The 26,333-nt window shown below is 45.6% G+C and overlaps 2 protein-coding genes across 6 annotated transcripts in view; one reads left to right on the plus strand and one right to left on the minus strand.

Moving 5' to 3' along the window:
• The first annotated feature begins 1,477 nt into the window (after positions 1-1,477).
• Positions 1,478-10,628, plus strand: Pea15 (proliferation and apoptosis adaptor protein 15). Its single transcript, NM_001244851.1, is given in 4 exon segments — positions 1,478-1,581; positions 7,669-7,842; positions 9,102-9,257; positions 9,420-10,628. Coding segments are annotated over 3 exon segments (393 nt in total). The 5' UTR covers positions 1,478-1,581; positions 7,669-7,670; the 3' UTR covers positions 9,485-10,628.
• A 1,017-nt stretch (positions 10,629-11,645) lies between these two features.
• Dcaf8 (DDB1 and CUL4 associated factor 8) overlaps positions 11,646-26,333 on the minus strand; it is a 41,021-nt gene continuing 26,333 nt past the window's right edge. For all 5 annotated transcript variants that reach the window (XM_027418955.2, XM_027418959.2, XM_027418957.1 and 2 more), the window contains 8 exons: positions 26,084-26,194; positions 20,821-20,893; positions 20,300-20,357; positions 19,688-19,795; positions 18,339-18,469; positions 14,806-14,925; positions 14,175-14,291; positions 11,646-13,525 (listed from right to left, as the gene is read on the minus strand). In XM_027418955.2, coding sequence (XP_027274756.1) covers positions 13,409-13,525; positions 14,175-14,291; positions 14,806-14,925; positions 18,339-18,469; positions 19,688-19,795; positions 20,300-20,357; positions 20,821-20,893; positions 26,084-26,194 — 835 coding nt within the window. In that variant the 3' untranslated portion in view covers positions 11,646-13,408. The remainder of the gene's footprint in view (positions 13,526-14,174; positions 14,292-14,805; positions 14,926-18,338; positions 18,470-19,687; positions 19,796-20,299; positions 20,358-20,820; positions 20,894-26,083; positions 26,195-26,333) is intronic.

A 26,333-nucleotide genomic window follows, 5' to 3' on the forward strand; every position in this document is an offset into this window, starting at 1 on the left:
TAGGTCAGTGACAGCTACCAGACTAAACAACTTCCTGTTTTTTAAGCACTCATCTGGTACCAGTCCCCAAAGACTTACTATTTCTGATTCCCAGTGGCACTAGCATGCTTGTCTGGCTGAAGAGGACACTGAACTTTATGGACTTAATGTCTGAGGACACAGTAAGCGTGAAGTCCATATTCTCTGGGTCCCTCTGCCTGGTTGTTTCATTTAAATAACTACATGTTGTGCAGTTCCTCTGAGTCTCAAAGATGGGTCAACAAGATAGACGTTGGTCCTGCAAAATTAGAAACAAAAGCAAATTCCAAGGATATGCTATCTTCAAAGGGGCCACGGCCAGCCACGCTGAAGGAGAAGAACAAAGAGAAGCACTGTGAAAATTAAGGTGACAGCAACGTGAGCTGCTTTTCCCAGAAGTGTGGCCCCGAGTAGGGAAGGACTCATCTGAGGCTTCTGGCAGGGCCTTTGCCAAGCTGGGACTCAGGCAAGCTAGGGTGTTCTAGTGGCATGCAAACACTGAAGATGTTCACTTTTCGGGACCAGGCACTTTGAGAGTTGAGCTGAGATTCCTTCTGCTGGAGATGGGGTGAAAATCGGATGCTTCTCCAATTCTCCCTTCCCTCTTTCAGTCTGGCTGAGAATCTGGGGGAGGAAAGTCCCTGAGGTGGAGGGGAAGTGAGAATTATCACACTGGGCCTAAGCAGAGGGACAGAGTTAGGAGACAGCTAAGTGTGGCTTTGTTAGTTGTCTATATTTGCATGCTGAGCTCATGGCTTTTTTTCCCCAGAAAATAAAATTACATCATGTGTGTGTGTGTGTGTGTGTGTGTGTGTGTGTGTGTGTGTGTGTGTGTGTGTAGGGGTGAGTGTGTAGGGGTATATTTGGGAAAGGCAGGAGGAGCTCAGGGATCCAGCTGCTATTATCCAGAAGAGATCATGGCTCCAGGCCAAGTAAAAGAGATTACCCTGTTGCTGCCTGTCCCCATCCCCTTTTCTATTCCTAGCGTGAATAAACTTGGTCATTTTCTACTGATCCTCTCTGACCTATAAGGCTGGGAAGCAGGTTTTTTCAAAGTAGCAAGAGAACCCAGGGACCACAGGCTTTCCAAATCCCCTAATCCAAATTGCTTCCGCCTTCCAGGGGTCCTGACCACCGTGACCATCCAAAGGGCAGAGGGCAGAGGGCAGAGGGCAGAGGGCAGAAAGGCGACCCACTGGGGAAAAAGTAATGTGAGTATTGTTCCACAGTTTAAGTGGAAGAGGCAGAGTCCATACTCGAGCCTAGTCCGGTCCGAATCCTAGGAGTCTTCCAGAACCCCAGCCCACAGTCTCTCTCCCCTCCTGCCTCCCCTCCCCCTTCTCTCGCCGCTCCCCGCCCCCCGCCCCTCCCCGGCTCTGACATCACCGGCCAGTCGGGTGGGGTGAGGCGGTGCTGGGCTCAGGCTCTGCTCCACGGGCGGAAGAGGCGGCGGCGGCAGGAGCGGCGGCAGCGGCGGCAGGAGCCAAGAAGCAGGCTCCGGACGCTGCTTAGGAACCGGGGACCCAGGAGTGCCCGCACCCTGAGCTCTCAGCTCCGGAGGCGGTGAGAGGGGCAAAGGGGAGATGTTTGGCGGGAAGGAGGTAGATTGGGGGGTCTGGTTTTGGAGAGGTCACGATCCTGAACCCGGGGGACAAATAGGGGAGCCTGAGGATCTAGACAGGTCCACCGTGTCAGGCCCCATGGGGTTTATGTCGGTGCATCCAGAGTCTGGACTGCGCTGCAGACGGAGTGGCTTCGTCCGCCCATTCCGCGCTGAACAGCAGTTTGGGAGTCCGATGGGGCCTGGGGATTAGGATGTAGCCTGCTTCCCGCCCAGCCGGCCGGGCCAGGCCAGCTCCTGCCCCTCCCTCCCTTGCTCTAGCTTCGGACTCGCCTCTGCAGGCGGTCTCCGGGCTCGCCTCAGCCCTGCCTCAGTTGCTCAGGCAGCGGGCAGCTGGTTACGTGTGCTCTCACACCCAGCCTACTGCGTCTGGGGAGAGTGGGATTGGTGGAAGCTTGCCCGGAGGAAAGGAGGAAGGAGCTGGGGGTGCAGAGGAATGATGTAGCCTACGTAAAGACCCCAATTAATTAAAAAAAAAAAAAATCCGTGTCAAACCCGACAGGGACACAAACACACCTTTAAGAAAAAAAGCCAACCACACAGTGACACACACCCATGTGACTTACACACATCCTCCCATACAAACCAAATCACAGCAAACCTGCACTACGCATCCACCCACCCACCACAACCCATTGCCTCCCGTGTGGAGTCTCCTTGACATCTAACAGGAATGTTGAGTAGTGGATGAAGGGGCCACTGTCCACAAATGCACCCAGATTTTATGGGCAGCTTTAGTAGACAATACCTCAAGGACTGGTGAGCCTGCGCTCTTACCTGGGTGAGGGGCTTCTTATGACCTTCCTTGCTGACTGCACATTTAGAGCATGGGGTACCTGGGAGTGGCTCGATTCTGGGCATCAGTGTGGCCAAAGGATGGAGGAGGGAGTGGAAGCAAGGGAGAGAGTGAAAGGAATGAGTCAGCCAAGGATGGAACCCAAGTTGGAGGGAGGGAGGGAGGGAGAGAGAGACACACACAGAGAGAGAAGAGAGACAGAGAGAGAAGAGAGACAGAGAGAGAGAGAGAGAGAGAGAGAGAGAGAGAGAGAGAGAGAGTCAGAGACAGAGGAGAAAGGGACAGGGATCCATCCAGGTAACCAGAGAGAGGAGAGAGAGACGGGTGACCAGAGGAACCAGAAGGAAGGATGCTGGAGAGTAGGCTAAAGAGGACAGAAGTTAGGGAGGGTGAAGGAAGCAAGGAGGTAGAAGGAGCATGTGAACATTTGTGCCTTGTTTCTCTAGGTTATATGTCTGGCCCCCAGGCTGTATGAGTGATTAGTGTTAATTGCTCTTCCCTTTGCGGTTAAACACTCCAGTGGGGAAAGTGCCAGCATGCCCTCGGCTGCCAGCTTCTCTGGTTGCCTACTTCTTACATGCCACCTGTGCTCAGCAGGTGCCATCTACTTCATACATAAGGTCACAGACTGACACTACACCTCACACACAGCTTCACGTACAACGTCAGGTTAGCCATCTTCACCAGCTAGTCAGTAGCCAACCGTGTGTGTGTGTGTGTGTGTGTGCGTGTGCGTGTGCGTGTGCGTGTGCGTGTGTGTGTGTTTCCTTCCTGTCAAACTTTTTCAGTCGGGAAGCTCATCCCTTCCTTGTGGTGGCTCTGGGTATTTCGGTGGGGACACTGAGTCTCATGAAGGTCAGTGTATCCATGGCTACCAGCAAACGGGATGAGTGGATAGGAAGAGTGGAAGGTAAGAATGCCCATGAAAGAGTAAAGGAGGCTGAGGATTAGCTCAGTAGTTGAGTACTTGCCTAGCAAGCCCAAGGCCCTGGGCTTGGTCCTCCAAAGTGGGGTTAAGAAAGGTAGCTGAAAGAGGTAGAAAAAGAAACTAAAAAATGACTGAGGAGGAAGGTAAGGATGTGGACGTGACAAAGCTGAGAATAACAAACAGAGCCAGTCTAGGGAGAGTCACGGCGCCCAGTACCTGCTCACAGTCGTGAAACCCTCTTCTGCCCTGCCTAATCCAATGCCAGCTAGCTATCTTTGGCTGTCTCCATCTTGGGCTTGGTCCTTTCCAGTCCCAGGGGCAACCTGTTTTTCTTCGTAGATGCAGATTTTGGAGCCCTCCTGCCAGGCTGACCTTGGAACTGTAAAGCCCTCTTCTTTGTTACAGGAAGAGAGGCATGTGCGGTGAGATACCCAAAGCTGGTTAGGGGAAGAAGTCAGTTAAGATACTGGGAGGAATAAACTGCTCTTCAGCTTGCATTTGGGACCCAGACATCACTTACATTACAATAGCAACAGCCCTACTAGCTCCCCACCCCCCACCTGTTTCCCGTCGATTGCTTCCTCCAGCTCCCAACTTCAGACTGACTGACTTAAATGAATGCCAAGGAATCCCCTCCTGCCCATTAAAGGGACCTCAGGTCCCTGCATCTGTTACCGGGTGGCCCCTCCCCTCAGCCAGATAACAAATGTGGAGGAAGGGGTAAAATCTAATCCTCAGGCTTCCTTTTTAAGTTTCCTCTGTGGAACCCAATGTTGGGGAAAGGGGACAATCGACCACAGATTAGTGTCAATGCTCAGAAATTATTTTGGTACCGCCACCTCCAACCACAGGTGCCTATCCATTTGCTCGGCTTCTCTGAGCAACCAGCAGCTAGCTTGCTTACTTGTCTAAAGGCCCCTTTCCCCCCAGTGTCCTTAGTGGTCAAGGCTATGCCTAGAGCCAGCTGAGGTGGGGAGGAAGGAAGGAAGGAAGGAAGGAAGGTGTGAGGAAGCAGCGAGCAGAGCACAGATTGAGATGGGAGGGAAGGGAGCTGACTTCCTGGCAGCCTGGGATCCAGTTCCTGCCCTGGTATCCTGTCCTGAGAATGTGCCACCCCCAACCCCACCACTGCCCCCCTGGTGTTCCTGGGGCAGCCCTATGTGCTGCTCCACAGATGAGAATTTTTCAGAGCCAGGAAGGCAGGCTTCTGATAGGCCCTTACAGGTTGAAGGAGGCAAGCTCCGCCAAGCCCCACCGTAACCAGACTGACCAGCCAGGGATAATAGCTGATTAGTGAAACCTGAAAGTCATGTAGGGCAGATTCTGCCTATCTGTACCCTAAAAAAATGTCCCCTAACTACTCTACTCTGCCCTTGCCTCTGCCACACCTGGCTGTGGGCAAATCGTGACTTTAGATTCTCCTTCATTGCTCCCCCAAGAGCCCCTATTCTTTTTTTTTTTCTCCTGTCCCTTAGCCTTCTCCACACTCTTCCCATCGGTGGTGTCATTGTCCTGGTGACTGGCAGGGTGTGTGTGGGGTGCCCTGAACTAAGGTTGCTATGGTAACAGCTAAGTGGAGGCTGCAGCCTTGTGGACTCTGTGCTTAACTGCCCCCCCCCACTACCACCACACACACCAGCCACACACACTGAATTCCTCATGCGCAGTCTTTCCCAGGGCCAGCTCTCTTCTGTCACATTGTGGGTCCCCGTCACCCCTCTGAGTGCAAGACTGTTCTTAACATTTTCTTGCATACTCTCAACTGGCTCAAACACAAACATACGTCGCACATAAACTCATGGCTAGCGCTGCACATGCCTCCATTACCAGAGCATCTTCCACATACCTGTTCTCACCCAGGAAAACTCAGGTGCATGCATTGCGTACACTCGTGTACACACGTTTCCACTGGCCACTTTATATATTCCTACCCACATTCCTCTTTAGGGCCTCCTTGTATGTTTTACTCTTGGCAAGCTCCTACCCACTGCCCCCAACCTTTGTGGGTGTGTGTGTTACACACACTAATCCCTTCCCGCCTACCTCCCCGGTAGATCTGTGTTTTAGAACCAGAGCCCTAAATCTTAACTCCTCCCAGGATTCACACACAGTGCTACACACTCTCCTCCCACAGCAGCTCGTGTATTTACAAACTCTTCCTCCCTGTGAAATCAAGGCAGGGTGACCCCTTTTCCAATGAGGCCTTGGTCCCAGAGCCTCATTTGGGGCAGGGTCTTGTCTCCATCCTGGGCTACTCTTCCAGCCCCCTCCGCCCCCCCCCCCCACATCCCCTTTTCTGCACTAGGATTATCAGTGGAGGCGGGGCTGGGCTCCCGCTTGCTGCTGTGTGACCTAGATTTCAAGGCAGAGATGGTTCCTGGTGCTGACAGTCAGAGAGCATTGTCCCTGGCCCTGACTGGTAGGACCACCGCTGGGCCCTTCTGTCTGGTGGCACCTGGGTGTGCAAGTAAAAAATGTTTCTGACCAATTCTTCTGGAGGTCATGCTAGTCCTGCAGTCTGGCTTATTGTTTGTGTCACGGCGCCTACCATTGAAGAAGGTTTGTTTATTCTGGTCAAAGTTGGGGGCTGAGAACAGGGACTCATGGGTTCGGATGGATGCAGTGCCCATGGCTCTGCCTCAGTTCCCCTACAAGAGAGACTAGAAACAAGGAAAACAGGTTTTTCAACCTGCCCCCTTTGATCTGCCAGTTTCAGCTCAGTATTGGGTGATGCATGGGTAGCTTTGGTCAGGTTCAAGGCCATTCCATTTCCTGCCCACCTTTGGGTCTAGCCACAGACTGTTTATGATGTAGTTACTTTTTAATGCTTTAATTTTCCGAATACAAAAATATATACTTATTGCAGAAAAGAGTTCTTTATTTGAAACAAGGTTTTGCTATGTAGTCCAGGCTGACCTTAAACTTGCCAACAGTTCTCCTCCTTTAGACTCCTGTATGTTGGAACTACAGGTGTAAGTCACTGTGCTCAGTTAGGTCACTGATTTCAGCTTACCACTGGAGTTTCACATTTTATCAAATCATGAAGTTCATTCTAAGGTCTAACCTCTGTTTTTTCCTTAATGTACATTGGTGTTTTGCTTGCTTATATGTCTATGTGAGGGTGTTGGAGTCCTTGGAACAGGAGTTAGTTTGTGAGCTGCCACGTGGGTGCTAGAAATTGAGCCTAGGTCCTCTAGAAGAGCAGCCCGGGCCCATAAGCACCGGGCCATCTCCCAGCCCCAGGTCTGACCTTTCTATTTTAGCTATAGTTTCTACTTCAGTGAAGGGTGTCCTTGGACAAATGCTGTCCTCCCCGCCCAAGGATTAAGAGAGGCATTAAGTTAGACCTCTGTCAGGTCTAGCCTTGCCTGTGGGAGGCCAGGTTAAAGGTAGTATCAGAGGATGCTGATAAAAGGTTAGCATCTCCCTTCCTGCCAGACTCTGAAAGCTACATCTAAACTCCCCTCCCCCCATCACCCAGCCTGCCTGGGAACTGGGCAGGGGGCCAGAGCCAGCCGCTGCTTGGTATTCTTGGGCGCGGGGGCTGCAGGCACAGCACAAAGGCCTAGGAAAGAGGGCTGAGTTGGGGCCTAGTAAACTATCAAGGGAGAAAATGGGCTCCACAAAGGTGGGGGTGGCCCACTGCTCCCTGCTACCCTAAGACCTAATAATCTAATGCAGGGGGTAAGCATGGGAGGGACAGGGATCCATCAGACCACGTAACTAGGCATCCATCCAAAATGAGTCATTAATGGGGTGGTGGGAAGATGAAATGAGGGACCCCTTTGCTTCTGGTGAAGAATGGAAGAGAGAATACAGGGGCTTCAACCAAACCTTTTTAGCTTCTCACTGCTAAGCCAAGCCTGTGACAGGGGGAGGAGTTGTAGGTGGGTGGGGCAATTGGGGAGGGGGACTTGGAGACTGTAAGAAAGTCTGAAGAATGTTGCCATGGTAACCGCCTCCTCAGTCAGGGGAGCTGTTGCCAGGGTTACTGTTAAGGGAGGGAAAAAGAAAGATTGTGTGTATGGGGTGGGGGGGGGGGTAATGACTTGTCATTCCATGGTGGCTCCTAGCTTTCCTGAGTTTCTTCTTGTGTGTCAGGGTTTTCCTTGGCTCCCTCCAGACCTGCCCTCTCTCCTAAACCTCCACATTTTAGGTACACACCACCCTAGCAGGACAAAGTGTGCGCTCCTGTGTGTGTTGTTGAGCATGGGGGTAAGGCGCAGATAAGTCTGGGCAGTAAGTGAACCAGACCCACACACTAAGCTCAGCTTACTACTCTCCCTTTATTACTCTCCCCTCCAGTCATGGCCGAGTACGGGACTCTCCTTCAGGACCTGACCAACAACATTACCCTTGAAGATCTGGAGCAGCTCAAGTCAGCCTGCAAGGAGGACATCCCCAGCGAGAAGAGTGAGGAGATCACTACAGGCAGTGCCTGGTTTAGCTTCCTGGAGAGCCACAACAAGCTGGACAAAGGTTGTGGAGGGGGCTCTGTTCATTCAGCAAACAGAAATGTACACAACCCTCTTACACAAAGTGACACCTGATGACAGGGCAGGGTAAATGATAAACTCTGAGAGACTACGGGGTTTCCAAGACAGTAGTCATTAGACATGCTTCATGTATGGCTTTTATTAGTATAAAAGGGTTTTCAATACCCTTGTGCTACCACTGTATATAACAGGACATGAAAACAATTTAAAGTGGTAAAACTTAAAACCATGATTCTAATGTTTTCTTACCTACTTTCAGAGGGAGGGAGACACTGGATTAGAACAGTAACTCGCAGCTGGGGCTTGCAGGGTGAAATGGTGTGTAAGACAGTCCCAACTGCTGGCAGAGTAGCAGGTTAAAGTACTTGCCATGCATACCTAATGAGGGCCCAGGGCTCAAAGTGAAAGAGGCAAACCAACTCCTCAAAGTTGTCCTCGAACCTTCATGCTCATACCCACACTCACACACCATGATGATGTTAGACTCCAAAGGCAAGTGGGATTCCTAAGGTAGAATCCAGAGGACCTGTTTAAGCAAAGGAATGCAGTGTAGCTTAGCAGGACTAAAAGGACTGGGTCTAATTACAGGTAGCTGAGAATGTCAATCTTGAGTTACATGTGTGTGAAAAGTAAAGTAACCTCAGAGTTACTTTGTATGAACTCTTCTAGCTATAGTGCAGCAGACAGTATGAGGAGAACTGAAGGAGGATCTACCACAACTCAGACTATTGCCACCACTGGGGCAGGGGGCTTATGGTCTGATGGCACATATAATCTTCTCAAACCACCCTGATTGTGTCAGAGCTTTCGCTCCCTTAGTACGTCACTTTTCTTACTGGGCTCAGAACCTCTTTGATTTGGCTATAATCTCGTCCTGTTGCACGTGTGGTGTCTGGGAATTCTTCCTCATACTCATGTGGAAGGAAAGTAGAAAAAGGACAGGGTCAATGTGGGGTAATTTTGAAGGCAGCTTTTCTATTGTCCCTTCTTCGGAGGATGGACTTGATATCCAGCCCAAAGTCTTTATTTTCCATTTATGCCCCAGAAAATTTCATCGCCTCCTGTCCTTCCTAGGATCAGTCCTTGAAACTGTTTGGCTGCCGCAAACTTTAGCCCCTTCTTTCACTGTTGTCCCCTTGGATAACCAACATAAACAACTCAGGGTTGGTTCAGGAATACCAGTTTGGCAGGGTAAAAGTTGCCCTCTCTAGCCTAGCTCTGACTCAAGCTGCCTTCCTCCAGACAACCTCTCCTACATTGAGCACATCTTTGAGATATCCCGCCGTCCTGACCTACTCACTATGGTGGTTGACTACAGAACCCGTGTGCTGAAGATCTCAGAGGAGGATGAGCTGGACACCAAGCTAACCCGTATCCCCAGTGCCAAGAAGTACAAAGGTAACTGTAACTGGCCATGCCTTGGGCATAGCTACATTTCTGCTTTTCCCCTCTGACTATATTCTTAAGAGTGGAGAATCGTCCTGAATTTGGGGAGTAGAGACTGATGCTCAGTGGGCCTGCCTAGCAGCCCTGGACACACCCCATCTTTGCTTTTTTCAGACATTATCCGGCAGCCCTCTGAGGAAGAAATCATCAAATTGGCTCCCCCACCAAAGAAGGCTTGAGCAAAGGGGAGGAAGAGGAGGAAGGTTGGATCTTCATCAGACCACTCCCTTCCCCATCCTCAATGGGAGGGGCTAGGGCAACCCCCTGCCCCGTACCCACTTACTAACTTGGTCCTAACCCCCTTACTATGCGCGTGTGTGTGCGTGTTCACACGCTCTGGCTGTCTGTCTGTCTAGCTCATCTAGTTCCTCCTCCTCGTGAGGGGACTGGAGTCGGGAGGGGGGGGCTTAATTTCCCCACTATAGGGGGAAGTGGAAGCTATTTCTATGTAAATAGAAATGGGCACATTCCTCCTTCTCCCCTCCCCTCCACTCTTCCCGCATTTTCCTACACTGAGGAGCTAAGGTTAAGATGAGGTATGGGAGAGATGGTGAGAGTTAAAACCAATGGGGAAGGAAGGTAAGAGGCTACTCAGCCTCTACCTGGAAGGGGAAAGAAAACCCAGAATTCAGGGTTTGTAGATCTATGCTGGACTGGCTAGAATCCAGTTTCTTGTTATTCCTTAGGCTGAAGTCCTAAGAGCCAATAGGCCCTCTTTTATGCCCTTGTCATGGGCCTGGGATGGGTATGAGCCAGAAATCTTAATGAGAAGACCACTAGAGCCTTTCCTGGCCCCCAAAATCAAACCCCATGGAGAAGCCAGCATTTGATGTCCCCAACTTCTGCTCTGGAGAGACTATGCTGGGACCATGTACTACTGAGCCTGAGATAGGGATGCAGGTGGAGACAGGCCCAACTTCTACTCCTTTATTCCTAAATACAGACTGTTGAATATACTGACCCTGAGCCTAAGGAGGTTTGGGGGAATGAGATCTATAGGTTTTAACCTCAACCTGCCCATACCTACAGGGTCCCAATATGGATATTGTAGGTAACCTTCACACCAGTCTCCAGTTTAGAATACCCCAAGCAAGAAAGAAGTTAATCATAGTGGTTTCCTTTGCACCTATTACCACCCCAGTTCAATCCAGGAAGGGACTTGGTTAACCTTTCTCATTTGGGTTTGTGGATGCCTCCAAGCCAAGTCACTAGAGTACAGTGAGTGAACCCAGCCTCCTACCTGTCCCAAGATGCCCTTCCCCATCTTGACCGTGCTAACTGTGTGTACATATATATTCTACATATATGTATATTAAACCCGCACTGCCATGTCTGCCCTTTTTTTGTGGTTTTTAGCATTAACTTATTGTCTAGGCCAGAGCAGGAGTGGGAAGGGAATGCCACAGTGAAGGGAGTGGCAGAGCAAAATTGTTACATAGTCCAAACAGCATTGAAATCAACCACAGCAAACATTAAATTTACATGCAAGCTCAGAGACTTTTTAGAGGAAGCTTGAAGGTAGGAGCTTCTAGGGTGTGGGAGCAAAGCTCCACGGGGGGTGGGGAGTGGGGGGGCAGGCTGTCAGAAGAGGGAAGAAGCCAGACTGGCTAGCGTACCCCCAACTCCTAGCCCAGCCCAGTCTGCCCATCCCCCTGGCCACTGCTGCAGACACCTGCCTTAACACACACACCTCCAAGACTCCAGTTTTGCCTTAAAGGTCCTTCCTGAGACTCCCTAATTCTGTCTGGCTTTTCCTTTAAGAAAGGGGATACTTGTACGACTGGGAGAAAGGAAATCAGTATAAAACATCCTTCCATCTGGGATGGTGCATGAGAACAAGAGTGAGATGGAGCTTTCCTTATGGAGGAAACACGAGAGGAGAGAGGGTGCTTTTCAGCAATTTCTCTGTAAGGAAACAAACAAACAAACAAACAAACACTTTTAAAAAGACTAACCTGCCCTAATAGACTGACCTACCCTGCTACCTTTGTGCTGCTATGAGGTTGCCCCTAGTCCATGCTCCTCTGTCTGCAGCATGCATAGCCTTGTTCTAACCCTGGAATAAAGGTGACTGACTGTGCTGTACCTGACTGATTCTAGAATTCTGTGAGTCATTAAGAGTTGGGGAACCTCTGAATGACTGGGAGGGGATGTGTAGCCATGCCTTCCCTATTATAATTCACTTCTGTATAAAACATGGGCCTGGAAAACACCCCCAAATAACATGCCCCGCCACCTCTAAGTATCCCAGACCAGACTTTAGCAGAATCAAGTATTTATACTGGAAGGAACAAAAGTACTCTGTCACAAATAAATGGACCACATACCACACAAGCAGCAGTCGGGGGGGAAAAGCTTTACTGAGAAAAAATACAACAAATTCCAGAGTGCATGGTTTTAAGCCCACCTCATAATCCCCCTAGCAGTGCGACTACTCGCTTACTTCACTCCCTGCCTCAAGAAGGAAGGAAGTACACAACTGGCATCTGGTCTGAGCTGCTAGGAAGGGGTCAGGAGGAAGAAGTGTGTAGGAATACCACCCTCTGCTCTTTCCCCCTTCTTCTTGGCCCAGAGTGGTCAAATCAAAACGTCCCAGGATGCAGGATTCCTGATTGAATCTTGTGAAAACCAGGGGGAGAGAAATAGCAGCAAAAGCATTTAGGGCAAGAATTCAACAGGGACTTTCATACTTGGGTGTCTAAGCCCCAGTCACCAGAATAAATCTTCCAATTACTGGCTTGTCCCTCAATTCCCAGGAAGTTTTCCCTTCATCCTTCCAGTAGGAAAGGAGCTGGTATGGAGTTGAATGGCTTAAAGAATCAAGCAGCTAAAGGCCAGGGGTTGAGTGTGCTTTCTGTCATAGCAGAACCAGGGTAAGGTCTGCAGCGATGGTGCCCTTCCTGAAGTCACAGGCCAGTCATGTTTTAAAGACAGGCCAGCCTCCAATAAGAGGAGCAATCTTGGGATCCTCCATAAGACTTAAGGGAATTAGAAGACCTGAGGCAAAGTTGAAAGGAATTTTCTGTTTTTCCAAACCTCTGCACCAAGGCAGAGAAAGAAGGGCACAGCCAAATATCCTTCCGTTTTTGACCTTATAAAACCTAAAGGTAGGCCCCAGGCTCTGACAGCCATATATAAATGGCAAGCTGACCCCACATGTCACCTCTGCATCATCAGTCTCGCTCATTCTTCCTTTAAGTCCCTTTATTGCATTGTATTCATAGAGAATATATAGGTATTTAAACTTTCGACAATAATTTTAACTTGATACATCCAAGTTTAACTTGCTTTTTTAATATATTTATAGATATAAAATTAGGCCTCTAACAGTGATAGGGACAGGGAAATTGTTGCCACCAAACAATTAAAAACAAAAACACAGAGGTAACTTCTTCCTGTTCTTCCACCTCTTGCCCCCTCCCCACTTCTCCACAGCCTCCGTCACAGCCCCCCACTTAGAGAGTGACGGGGTGGAGAGAGATATGGAGGGTATGTAATCAAGTGTAAACCCTGTGAGAAGTACAGAGAATAGTGCAGTGACGGAAGAGAAAAGTACTGGGATGGTCAGGGACTCTTAAGGATTTCCCAGAAAAACAAGGTCCTGGGATGTGGTTGCTCAGGGGCAAAAAAACAATGGAACTGTCAGATTTCTTAAAAAAGGGGAGAAAAAAAAAAAAAAAAAAGAAAAAAAAAAAAGGGGGAAAAAAAGGTGAAAACCCTAAACCAAAGAGAGTGGCATTCCTACCCTCTTCTCTGGCCCCTTGGTACTGAACAGCCAGTCCTTCCCCCACCCCCCACAAAAGAAACAAGGGAGGTTAAAGAAAAATAAGCCCCATTTCCTATCCGAGCCTGTTAACCAAAGGCTTCAGGGAGAGGCCCACTTCTGCTGCATCCTTTGCGCCTTTCCATGGAAGCTCATGCCGTCTCTCACCCCTGGGGCTCTGCTGGCTCAATCCCCTGTGGTCTGTCCTTCTCAGACGTGTCTCTTTTATTCAAACAAAGTCCAAAGTGCATCTCTGATGAATGTAAGGGCCTGGGGCCAAAAAAGAGCTGCCCAGGCAGCACTGGGTTGGCAGCCCCAGCCCATCCCTAAGTTTGGGGCCTCAGGACGGCATGCACTGCACCCGGTCAGGGCCCTCCTCCTCGTCGGAAGTATCTGAGGAACTGGGAGACTCATCAGAGTCCGCATCTGTGGCCCCAACCCCAGGTTCTCGCCAGCGCTGTAGGATGGGAAATCCTTGTTAGTAATGTCCCTGGATCAAGGACAAGACATTTGATCTAGAATGGATCCATGATCAGCAGAATTTTTTTTTTTTTTTTTTTAAATGAAGTAACCTAAGGTGACCTGTTACTTACTCCCAATCAGCCTACCTTGGCCTCCGCTGTAGCTAGAATTACAGGTGCTTGCTACTGTACCTGGCTCAGACTGTGAATTTCTGTGGGCATAAGGTCTCTGTTAGAACTGTTCAGCTCTGTTTCTGTACCTTGAAAGCAGCCACAGATAATACAGAGAATAAGTGTGGCTCCATTTTCAATAAAATTTGTTTGCTGACCCCTGCTCTCAACCTCTTTTAGCATGAAAGTTAATACAGGTCAGCCAGAGCAATTATTTCTTCTCTACTCCCCCCCACTCCCTCCTGCTACTGCAACTGTAAAGATAACCCACCCTTTGGAGGGATATATGGTGACAGAGAGAACACAACCACACACGACCTCCTTTCTACCGGTTGCTCTACTAGGGATAAAGGCCAGTGGATGAGATACCCAACCAACGCCACTCCATTCCTCTTTAAGTAGTAAGGAAGTGGTGTGAAACCACTTCTTTAAAGGCATGTGGTCCTTGGGAACTCACTTCCAACTGAAACTTACCCGATGATGGCGTCTCTGTCTCAGGTGATGCATAAGGAACCAAAGCATGTGGCTATCAAACAGGTCCGTGTGATGCAAGCTGTCTTCATCCCGTTCTCGCTTGTTCTTCTTAATCACCTGGAACCCAGTTACAAGAAGGGATACTAATGAATAGAAACCCTGGGCTTGACCAACAAGACTGGTGTTTGCATAGGACTATAACCCAGCACTGGAAGATACGGATAGGAGGATCACAATTTCAAGGCCAGCCTGAGCTACATATTAGAAGCTTGTCTCTGAAAACCAAGGGCTAGCTAGATTGTAGTTCATGGTAGGGCATGTGCAAGGCCCTGGCTACAATCCCCGACTCTGTGGGAAAAAGCAGACTTCGTCTTTCATCCCAATAAAACATTCCTTCAGATACCATTCAGCTTATGTAGAGCTAGTTAGATGTCCCTTGTTGGTCACTGAGAAAGGTAGACACTTTTAACATGCTGCTCTCTGGCTCAGGACTGTCCCCATAAAGGGAAAGTAGAGGAGGTGTTAGAGCAGTGCTTTTCATGAACTGTGCTAGTCCTTCTTATGGCAGTGAAGAATGGCACCCTCACACCCATTTGCTTCTATAAGGGAATGCCGTCAGCCAGTCACTTACATCCTTTAACCCTGTCAGCTCAGTGGAAGCTTCAGCTGTGGGTGCCCAGATCTTCACATCATGGTCCAGCCCACTGGTTGCCAAAACAGGTAGGTGAGGATGGGGTTCAAGACAGTTCACCTGGTTTAGGAGGAAAGAAAGCAGAGGCTTAGGAGTACTTGGGAATAGAGTTTACTCTGGTGGCCTTGAGCCAAAAACTTGCCCTTGACCTGGGCTGAATGAAGCAGGACCACCAAGCCTAGACCAAATAGCTCTGGCAGTAGAGGAGATACAAACTGGATACAAAAGTCAGCCTTTCTATCATTTCCAATATGTAGATAAGGAGAGGCTGCATCCCTAGACATAGCCCCAGGAGCGGGTGAATGATAGATAGGCCATGCATATTGCAGCTTCACAAGACAATGAGGCACAGAATCTAAAGCTCCAACTTGCCCAAGACTGGAAAAAACATCTCTCAGTGATTTTCATCAATTGACAACAATTAAAAAAAATTTGAAAAGCAGCAGCTGCCCCTGCACTTCAGAGAAAATGGAGAACAATTATATCCACTTGGTGCTGTTTACTAACTGGAGGATGTGTTCGAGGCTGAGAAGGTAACAGAGGTTTGTGTGTATTTAAGAGCACCCTGTCACAGAGGGCAACATCCTGCTATCTGCCCTAAGGGCATAGTAAACTTGGCTGCAGGGAAGCCCGATATAGCCATGCAGTTTCTCCACCGAATCAGTTTCCCTCATTCACCCAACAGGAGAAAATCCAGTGGAGCGACAGCAGACATTTGGTCTCAGAGAGTTTCCTTTTGTCTAAAAGCACCCATGCCCTCTGCTGTCTGACTAGAAAACAAGGAGCTCCCTTAACGGGGCAAGGCAAGGCAGGGCAGGGCAGGGCAGGGCAGTTCCCATCCCCCCACCGGAAGAGCCAGTCTCAGATCTAGCTGCTAAAGCATTTTTAGACTTTTAGTCAGATGAGGAACAGATAGGAAAACCACCCCGCCTTGCTTCTGCTCTATAGTCCAAGAAAATAAACCCTGGCCTGGCAAAAGCCTCTCCTAGTTCTCCCTCTGGACCAACCTTGGCTGCTGTGCCTGCACACTCAGACCACAGCTGAGGGAAAGGAAAGGCAGGCACAGAGAATAAAGATGAATTCATTTTCTTTAACTTTGAGTTTACAAATAAAATAGGCTCAGAAGGCCAAATCTAAATCTGAGCCTAAGAATAACACAGAAAGCCCAATTCTCTTCTGCTTTGATTTCACACATCAGCTCACTGCAGTTTCTTTTAGGCTGTGTACTGTGGAGTCTGAGGAAGCACTAGAGAACAAACTGGAATACAAAAATGTTATCAACAGCAGCTGATGACTTACAGTGCAAACCTGACCTCACTTATCTTTCTCCTCATGAAATCTTGCTAAAGTGTACTCTTGAGCTTACAACAAGTGAACAAAAAAAAAAAAAAAAAACTTAAAGGGACAATTCCTTGGGACTTAGGCCTAAGGACAGAGCCAACGACAAAAGGACAACAGAATAAATTATATACAATACCAGAGTTGGAGCTAACAGAGAGCTTCTGGGCCAGGGGACCTCACCAGACCTGTCTGAATGCCAGGACCTACCTGTCAATAATGCTGGAGCAGAGAAAAGAACTCTGGCCTTAGAAGACTGTGTGTACATGCTTGTGCTTGTACGCATGGCGGGCCTAAAGTGCTCTTGGGAGACTAAGGACTTGTTCCTTGACATCATCTCCCACTCTTGGTCCTGGGAAGTTGAATGGGAACAAAGAAAGGATCCCAAAACAAAAACTAGGAGACCTGGGCCTGGGCCAGGTGGGCAATTACGTCTAAGATCCTTCTGATGCTAACATTCTACTTTATAACACAGAATGCTTCATCGTCTATACTGAGGCTGGAACCTGGTGACCTCTATTGCTGAAAGGTTGTAACAAAAACCAAAACTATCACAGAGGGAACCAGGTAAGAACAACATGGATCATTTGACTCACGTAAAGGTAAGAAGAAGTAAAGAAACTGTTGGGGGTGTGTGGGGGAGAGACAGCCACTACATCTCTTAGAATCACAACAACTCTGGCTGGGGCCCACCCATCCTAAGAAGATACTCTTCCTCTTGAGCACTGGATTAATCAAAAATCCTGGTACTGGCTGAGCTGAAAGCAAATTGGCCAGCAGAATGCTTCTGGAGAACCAACAAGGGCTGGGAGAGGACATTCATGCCTACATCTTTCTGGGACAGAGTGCAAGACAATAGTTTATGATCAAGAAAGGACTCACTGGCCCTTTTTGACTCACTGTGTGCCTACTGTATACTTGTCTATAAGATTCCAATGTTTGTACTTGTAAACTACAGGTGACAAAGGAAAGGAAATAGTAGAGAAGAGGAAGACACATCTTGAACTTATAGACTCCTCTCCTCTTACATTCAGGGTACAGAAGCTTTATGTGCCCTACGTCCAAGTTTTAGAGGAAACCAGAATAAGATTCAAAATACCCTGATAAGCAGACCAGAAAACGGCAAGAAGCCCCTCTCTAGTGAGCATTATTAAGTCACAGCTGGCCTCTGAGTTCCCCGCAGCTCGGGAAAATGAAAAGGATGAGAGCCAGAGCAGTTCTAATCATGCCTTACAAGATGTAGGTAGCCAAAGCATTTTGGGTAATCTTTCAAACTGTCTCTTTCCTTTCTTCAGTGGCTCAAAAACCTTGTTATAAAAAACTATTTAACTCTTTCCTAATGCTGGATCTTAAAAAAGGAAAAAAAAATATGGTAAGCTAAATAAATACATCATGAGCACTGACCATTCTTCACTAACTTGATTTTCATGATTCTTTCTTGAGCCATTAGCACAGAGGATGCTTGCAAAACTCTAAGGACAGGCACACAATGATATGAGCATATTATCTAAACAAGCTGTTCACCTGTTCTTTTCAAGAAAAATATGTATTTTATTACATTTGCTTTCCTTTCTACATATATATACAGGTACATTATGTGTATCTGTATCCATTTGACATTAGACATGGCACTTTATCCCTAAATACGGCACCTAAATAGTACATCAAACAAATTCAATATTGAATGCCATGTTACATAACTTACAAACCATACTTATTTCCCCTAATATTCAAAAAATGTTTCTTCTAAAGTAAATAAAAAAATAAATGTGCGTCTAACTTTTCTCTGCTGATCCAGGAATCAGCCAAGGTCCTGCTTGGCTTACTTAGAGCCAAGGCAGGAGGTATCTTGTTTTGATGCTGTACAGGAAGGTTTGTCCTGAAACAGTGTTTTCTTTTCTTTTTTTTTTTGAAAAAGCCCATGCCTAAGAAGTTTCTTCTTTTCAATAAACTATACCTTGAAAGGGCAGAAGAAAGGAATATTAGGAAGTATTCCATCAAAACCTCAGCACTCCTTAAGGCATAACACCTTCAATTTAGCTGTATGGAACACATTTTAAATCAGTGGCCCATGTAAGACCCACCTTACTGACTTAAGAAACTAGGGGTCAGCCAGTCCAGCACCCCATACTCACCACACCTCCTTTGTCCCCCTCCATGAACTGAATGATTTGGCAAGATGACTTCTCCCAGAGGAAGATGTGCCCACAGTCACTACCGCTCACCACAAACTCACTCTTGGGGCCATAGAAATTGACGCCTTTTACTGAAATGATGAGAGAAGAAACCACATAAGTGTTGGCACCTGGCCTATATTTATTTACCTCACAAACTGAGTCAGCTGAATGCCAAATAGTTCTTTTCATTTCTACAAGAGATTGTGTATATGATAGATAATTATAAGAGCCACCCCAGTCCCTGAGACTACATTCTCCCGAAGAGCTTTATCAGGAGTCTACTTTTCCTGGGCTACCGTCTGCTTCAGTTATACTTTATAATGATCTGTTCCAACATGATTCATTTCAACTCTGCCCATTCCTGGGCCCTAGGATTATTCTTGGTATATATCTTATTGGTACCTAGTTGGTCTGAGACTGACAAAGGTAGATGGCACAGTCACCTGTAAGAAGCATCACTGCCAGAATTCAGGAAAAGGGCTCAAATCTTGAGAATTTGTGAAAGACAGGAGTCCAACTATTAGAACCAGTTCCACATACCAGCCACAATACTGACAATACTTTTCCTTTTGCTTGCCCATATAATGAAATCCAAACACAGAACTCTGCCCCTCTTTCCTTCTTACCAGTCAAGAGGAAAAGTAAAAGTTACTACTGCCTCCAAATCAAATGACGACACACGGCTGAGAGGAATGGCACCAACCAAGTGCAGTTAATTCTCTACATTCTCTAGATTAGACCTGTCAGGACACTTAAAAGCCCAATGCTCCAAGACATCGAATGTGTGTGGGGAGAAAGGCATCAGCAAATGCTCTCTTATTAAAAGACTGAGGTGAGCCCAGTGAGCTCCAATGTTTGGGAACCACTGACATAGAACTAAAAAGCCAAACTTCACTGGAAACTTGGGCTAGATACCACCATTATTCCCCCTACTACGCTTTATTCAAAGGAATCATTCCCTTCTCTCCCTCTTACACACATTATATGTGATTACGCACTACGGTTTTACCTAATTTTCTAAAAGGAAATCTGTGCCTACTCTACAGTATCTGAAATCACAGAAAGTCAAGTCTATCTTCATGCTTAACCCAACTGGAGGCAACATCACTGCAGTGAAGACGCTAATGAGCCCTCCCTGTATCATATTGGAGAAAAGAAAATCTCAGCCTGACTAGTAATAATCTCATAATGCTCAAGTTGACACAGGCAGCCTGCTTCTTAGGTAGTTCCCACCTACAAAATGGGAATAAGATAATGTAGGTTTTCAACGTGACTTGAGTCACAGAAACAGAGACAAGCAGACTCACCTGTAGCATTATTTCTATGACCTTTGTATCTCTTAATATACTGGGCCCCATCACTGTGAGAAGAGTTGAAAAGGTAAATGTCTTCATCATTGTAACTGGCCAGGAGCTCTGCCAAGAACAAGAACACAACAGTGAAGGCAAAGGCTGAAAAATGCAGAGACCAGGAGATTTGGGGGTATGGGGGTTGTCTAGGATGGGGCTTCTTGCTGGTAGTGAATCCTCTTAGCACCCACATAAAGCACCCATCTTACTTGTTTGGAACAGCAGGCAAATAAGATTACATAGGATCTACAATGAACACATTACCAGCCCAGGGGTAGTAGAACACTCAGGAGATCACACCCTCTAACTTACTAAGTAATCAAAGGCGGTAGAACTTGCTTAGGCTAGTGGTTTAGTTTCAAGACAAGCCTGTGAAATGTCATCTGAAGCCTGTCCACAGGTCATCTGCTACATCCTCCCACTGCATGCTTACCGTCAGTAACTATTCCCAGCTGTTGCACTTGGAGCTACAGAACAGTGTTGAACACTGGAGGGCACATGCCTCACTGGCTCAGCAGCTCCCTAGACAGAGGAGGCATGCCAGCCTAGGAGCTGGCCCTGCTCACGTACCTGTGCCGTCGTGGCTGTACACAAGACAGGTGATGTTTGCTTTGGACTCACTGTTCACCTGCAATAAGGAGCAGATACTGACTGATGCCCCCACCCCCACCCCATTTGTTATATCAACTTCAGGAACAGGTTTTTCTAGAAACTTTTCTCTATCTTTTCCCAGAGACAAAAAGACAAGAGATAAATAGAAAGAGGTAGAAGGAGGGGTGAGAGTGAGTTATATAACTGAGGAAACATGTCCACCTCAAGAAGCAGAGTCTTAGTGAGGCCCTCTCCTGGCTCTCTTCTGTGTGCTAGCCATTTCAGATGCATTATCTCATTAGGCCTCCACTTTGTTGTTGAGAGCACCAGGGCTAGAATAGGTCAACGGGCTGCCCGAGATCACGAAACTTGTGAGAAAATCAGGGTTAAAATCTGTCTGACTTCAAACTCCAAACTCTTCACATTATGCCAAAAAGTTTGGAGGCAGCATAGGATGAAGTCATGGAAGCCAGGAGCCCCTGGTCCTTCATGAATCTTACCAAGTGATGAGGACAGAATTTCTTCAGCACTCCATTGTTCTCATTCTCATCAATTTTCCTCTGGTCATAAATCCTTTAATGAAAGATGCAAAATTTACAAAGTGATCCCTTGCAGAGTTGTAAGACACAGGCTCTTTCCTAATGAAGCTTTTGCTTTGTTCTCTTCAGGAAAGCTGTTCCCCTCTCTAATCCATCTCCAAACTTTGCCTTATCCAGGTATTTCTCATAAAGCAGTAATACTCCGTTATATCCATTGGAGTGGCTAAACTCAAGTTTTATGTCACTTACTGTTTATTTTAGTGGTGGTAAGTTTCATGTATGTGAAAGCCAAAGGACAACCTTGAGTGTCCAAATCCTTTACAACCCCTCCTATCTCTGCCTCTCCAGTACTGGGACTGCAAGTAAGGACCATCCCATCTCACATTTTATGAACTGAACTACCCATCTCTCAAGCCCCACTTATGGCTTATTTTCACTGAAGCAGTTAATACCATACTTTTTCTATCTATGTGGCTTATCCCAAAGCATTTATTACTCTATGGGCTGAGGAGGTCTTAAGTCCTTTGAAGTTTCTTTAAAAAAAAAAAAATATATATTTATTTATCATGTATACAGTGCGTGCCAGAAGAGGGCACCAGATCACATCACAGATGGTTGTGAGCCACCATGTAGTTGCTGGGAATTGAACTCAGAAACTCTGGAAGAACAGTCAGTGCTCTTAACCCCTGAGCCATCTCTCCAGCCCCCCTCTGAAGTTTTTTTTAAGATCTATTTTTATTTATGTGTATGAGGGTTTTGACTGTGTGTATGTATATACATCCCATGTATGAGTGCAGTGCTGCAAGGAATAGAACAGTTGCCAGACCCCAGAGAACTGGAGTTACCGATGGTTGTGAGCTGCCATGTGGGTGCAGATCCTCTGAAAGAACAGCAAGTGTTCACACTTGCGGAACCATTTCTTTATCCCTCCTTCCTTGAACTTCTATTTAGCTAGTTCTCCTTCTCATGGGCCACAAAAACTATCCCCAAACCACCATCTTTAAGTCACCTGTAGTCAACTACTCAAAATGTTGAATGAAAAAGTCCAGAAGAAAACCAATTCACTAGTTTTAATAACAAAACAAAACTCAGCACCTTTAGGGTTTCTTACTATTGACAAGTTCAAAGCTAACACCAGAGAATACATCCCTTATAGATTAGGGGAAATGACTGCATTTTCTTTTGATGAGGAAATTCTATTGCCACACTTTGACTACCACTAGCTCCCTATATCTGGAAATATGTTTTAAACCTGTGTCTCTTACTCTGAGTTCCAGACGTAACATCTACCAACATCTACTTAACAGCAGATGTTATAATAGGTGGTCAAAAGGAAACTCATTTTCCTTCCAAAACTTTCTAAACCTATCACTCCCCCTCAATCTGTTAATGACACTGTCCTTAACACAAATGACCAAGTCTCTTACTTGGTTGTGCTCTCTCTGGAGCTCATTCTTCCCCCCCTCCCCATTTAAAACTTATTTTTATTAAATCTTTCTTAATTTCATAAATGAATTTGATGTGTTTTTTTAAAATCATATTCTTCTCCCACTCCTCCCCAGGTCTTTTCTCTTGTACAAATGATTTACTTCTTGTCAGTTCTTCTCCTGGGTAGACTGTTTTGGTTATATCTGCTTTTCCCACTTACCTCCATCATATTTTGCTTACATTACTGTTGATATTCCTTCTGATTTTTCTGCTCATGTTGCCGTTAGAATTTTATTCAGAATGCCAAACTTTATGTAAGTTCTCTATTTAAATTTCCTCAGTAATTTCTGAACACTTTTCTGGAAAACTCAAACTTCTTAGAATAAATAGCTACCTACAGCCTCCTCAAGACCCTAAACATTATACCCAAACCTAACTATGACTTTCTCAAGATCCTGTACATTACTCCCAAACAAACCAAAGACCACAAGAACCACCTGTGGTCACGCTAGATACAGTAGCAGCCCACACTCGCTATCCTAGCAGGAGTTAAGAGTTTAAGGCCAGCCACAGCTACACAGAATACAAGGCTAGCCTGAGCTATGTAAGACACTGTCTCCAAAAAAAAAAAAAAAAAAAAAAAAAAAAAAAAAAAAAAAAAAAAAAAAAAGAGGAAAGCCTTTTCCATGTATCCTGCAACATACACTGTCACAACTTAGTATTACCATATCTCTACCTATATTGTTCTTTTTACCTAAATTTGCCCAAATGTCTTTCATTCTTTCTGTATGCAAATAAAAACCACAACAAAGTGAGTTAGTTTCCAGTATATTTTAGTTATTACCTACTTACTCAAATAATACTGGATATAAGCTCCACGTACCTTACATATTTTCTTACACAGTAGATGCTAATAAATGAATCCATGTATCCTTGGTAATATATCTAAACATTTGGTATAAAGCAAATACCCCAGAAATGTTTACTAAATGAAGCCACAAGCACCAATACAGCAAAATGGCTATATTACTCCTAAGTAAATTTATCAACTATCATTTTTTTCCTCTCTTAACTAAGTTTAAATCAACAACTCTTAAAAAAAAAAAAAAAGGTAAGTTAACAGAGCTCAAATGTCCCTAACCCATTAAAAAATTCAGTAAATAGTCAGGCATGATTACACATATCTTTAATCCCAATACTCAGGAGGCAAAGGCAGGTAGATCACTCCAGCCAGAGCTACAGTGAAACTCTGTCTCAAACAAACACACACACCAAAATTAGTAAAAAGTGCTAAATATTCAAGGTCTGTGGGATGCTCTGTGGCAAATTCATCAGCACCCAATATTCTAGTTGTCTTTTTTTTCTTTTTTTTTTGGGGGGGGGCGGTTTCTCTATGTAGCAATCCTGGCTGTCCTGGAACTCACAGAGATCCACCTGCCTCTGCCTCCCAAGTGCTGGTATTAAAGACGTGCACCACCACTCCATTGTTTTTGTTTGTTTTGGCTTTAGGTCAAAAAGTATGTTTCTTTAAACCTTCCTTTAAATGCTTTTTCACAACCCTAAACTAAAATTCAGCAACAATTATGTGAAGTCTTGAGGTTGACTAGGCCATCTTTCTGTACTCCTTGTTTCTTTCTTGAAAGAAAATTGCAGTTGTAAAAAGCTATGGTGTCATTATACACAGTATGTTACAAATGTTTTCAAATTTGTACCAGAAAATATCAGAGCAGACCAGGGTGCTGAAAGGATTCTCTACTCATGTAGAATCAGTGTGGCTCAAAACCTGTATGTACTACTGACAAGTAAACAACCTACTGTGTAGAAACCGGTGCACAAAGGTACTGAAAACACTGACGCCAATAAAAGATGAGTATTTTATTCCTCTCTTTGCTGAAATGCTAAAACAATCCTCAGCCCCATTTTAGTCCTGGGAAATTATAAGCTGTGGAATAGGGTACTGAAACTCTATTAAGATTTTTGGAGTAAGTCAATACTGCCAACTCATCCTTTCCTCTTTAAAACACTTTGGTCCTAGTGTTTAAATTTTCCATAACTTTTAAAGCAATCTAATTCTCCAAGAGAAAAAAAAATTTCAACTAGAAGTTCAGTGATGTTTCAGTTCAACCCATGACAACATACCTTCTTGATCAACAGCATCTTATATTAAAAATAGGGGGCTGGAGATATGGGCCAGCAGCTAAGAGCACCTCTTGCAGAGGACACAGGTTCAATTCCCAGAACCCCATTGTGGCTCACAACCACCCATAACTTACTTCTAGGGAATCCAAAGCCCTCTTCTAACCTCTGTGGGCACCAGGCACACCATGATGTACACACAAAATAAATACATAAAATAATGCTATACATTTAACTGACTATACATTTAAGAGACAAATTTTAAAGAGAGTACCAAATTATCCAGAACTCTTGAACAAAGTAAATCTCTATTTTCTGAAAGCTTACCTCATAATTCTAATACAAGTAATTTCAAAATAATTTTTAAAATGTGTTTTCATTTGAAAAGATGTCCCCTTTCAACTACCAGCAGAACAGAAAAACAAAACACCATTTTTCTAATTATGCTGTCCCTCCCTTTTCAAACTGACAATCCCAAAGAAATGTAGTTAAAATACAGCAGCTGGCTAGCTAGGGAATAAGGGTCGGAAGGAAAACAACTGGTACAATGGGGATTGAAAGAATGATGTCTGTTTTCCCTTAGGATGTGACTGAATAGCCAGTGTTAAAAACAGATGTTCACAGTAACAAAGATATTACTACAGATAAAGAAAAGTAGTCCAGGACAACAGAAACAAAAATCCTCAGTTACAGAGTGTTCTCAAGCCAAATTTTTCTAAATCTAACCAGTGCTCAACACTGGTAGTGTAGAGTTGTCCAGATGATTAACTGGCTAGACACACTTGCTGCTCCATGATGCAAGCCTCACAACCTGAGCTTGATTGTTTGATTTGTGTAAAGGACACAACACAATGAATCCACAAAGTTGTCTTACGACTTCCACACGCATGTTAAACATGCCCTATGGCAAACACACCTCATATATACATCATACTTACACAGATAATACTAAAATTAAATATAAAAATTATTTGAAAAGATTGCTAGTACAATGTTCACTTATAGAAAAATAGTGGAAAACACATACGGATTTATGTCTTAAAACCACTATGTGGGACAAATTTATCATTTTTTTTAAAGATTTTATTTACTTATGTATACACCATTCTGCTTCCATGTATATCTGTACACCAGAAGAGGGCACCAGATCTCATTACAGATGGTTGTGAGCCACCATGTGGTTGCTGGGAATTGAACTCAGGACCTCTGGAAGAGCAGTCAGTGCTCTTAACCTCTGAGCCATCTCTCCAGCCCCCAAATTTATCATTCTTTAAAATGTGATAATCCCAGGACTGAAAATATGGCATAGAGGTTAAGAGGATCAGGATCAATTCTCAGTACCAATATGGTGCCAGCAACCACCTCTAACTCCAGAAGATTTAACATTCTCCTCTGAATTCCAGTTATACAAGCAAGCAAACAACCATACAAATAAAATATATTCAGTTTAAAAAGTAATAATCCCTGTAACATGAAGTTCCTCAGATTGTTGTGATAGGGAACAAAATGTCTCAGAAGGGGCTTAAGCATTTCTAAAAGGTTCAACATGGTAGTTAATGAATTCCTACAATTTGCTAACTTAGCACTGGGGAGTATATAGCAATATACAATATACCCTAAGTCTCAAACCCTCAAAGATACAAAGGACTGACAAACTCACCTTACAAACTGGTCTCGCCCACCTACTGCAAACTGGTGGGTATTGGCAGGATTCACATAGATTGTATACAGCCCCACTTTCTTCTCCTTCTCTTTTGTCACCACCAGTTTCCTTCAAAGAGGAGAAAAAGTATACAGTTATACTGTCCAAAAGACTAGATGGAGCTCAGCATGATAGGTAGCTCAGATCTGTAATCCCAGCACTTAAGAAAGAAAAGGACTGCCACCATGGCACTCAGAAGGCAGAGGCA

The sequence above is a fragment of the Cricetulus griseus genome, chromosome 5 (genome assembly GCF_003668045.3).
Source record: "Cricetulus griseus strain 17A/GY chromosome 5, alternate assembly CriGri-PICRH-1.0, whole genome shotgun sequence".
NCBI lineage: Eukaryota > Metazoa > Chordata > Mammalia > Rodentia > Cricetidae > Cricetulus > Cricetulus griseus.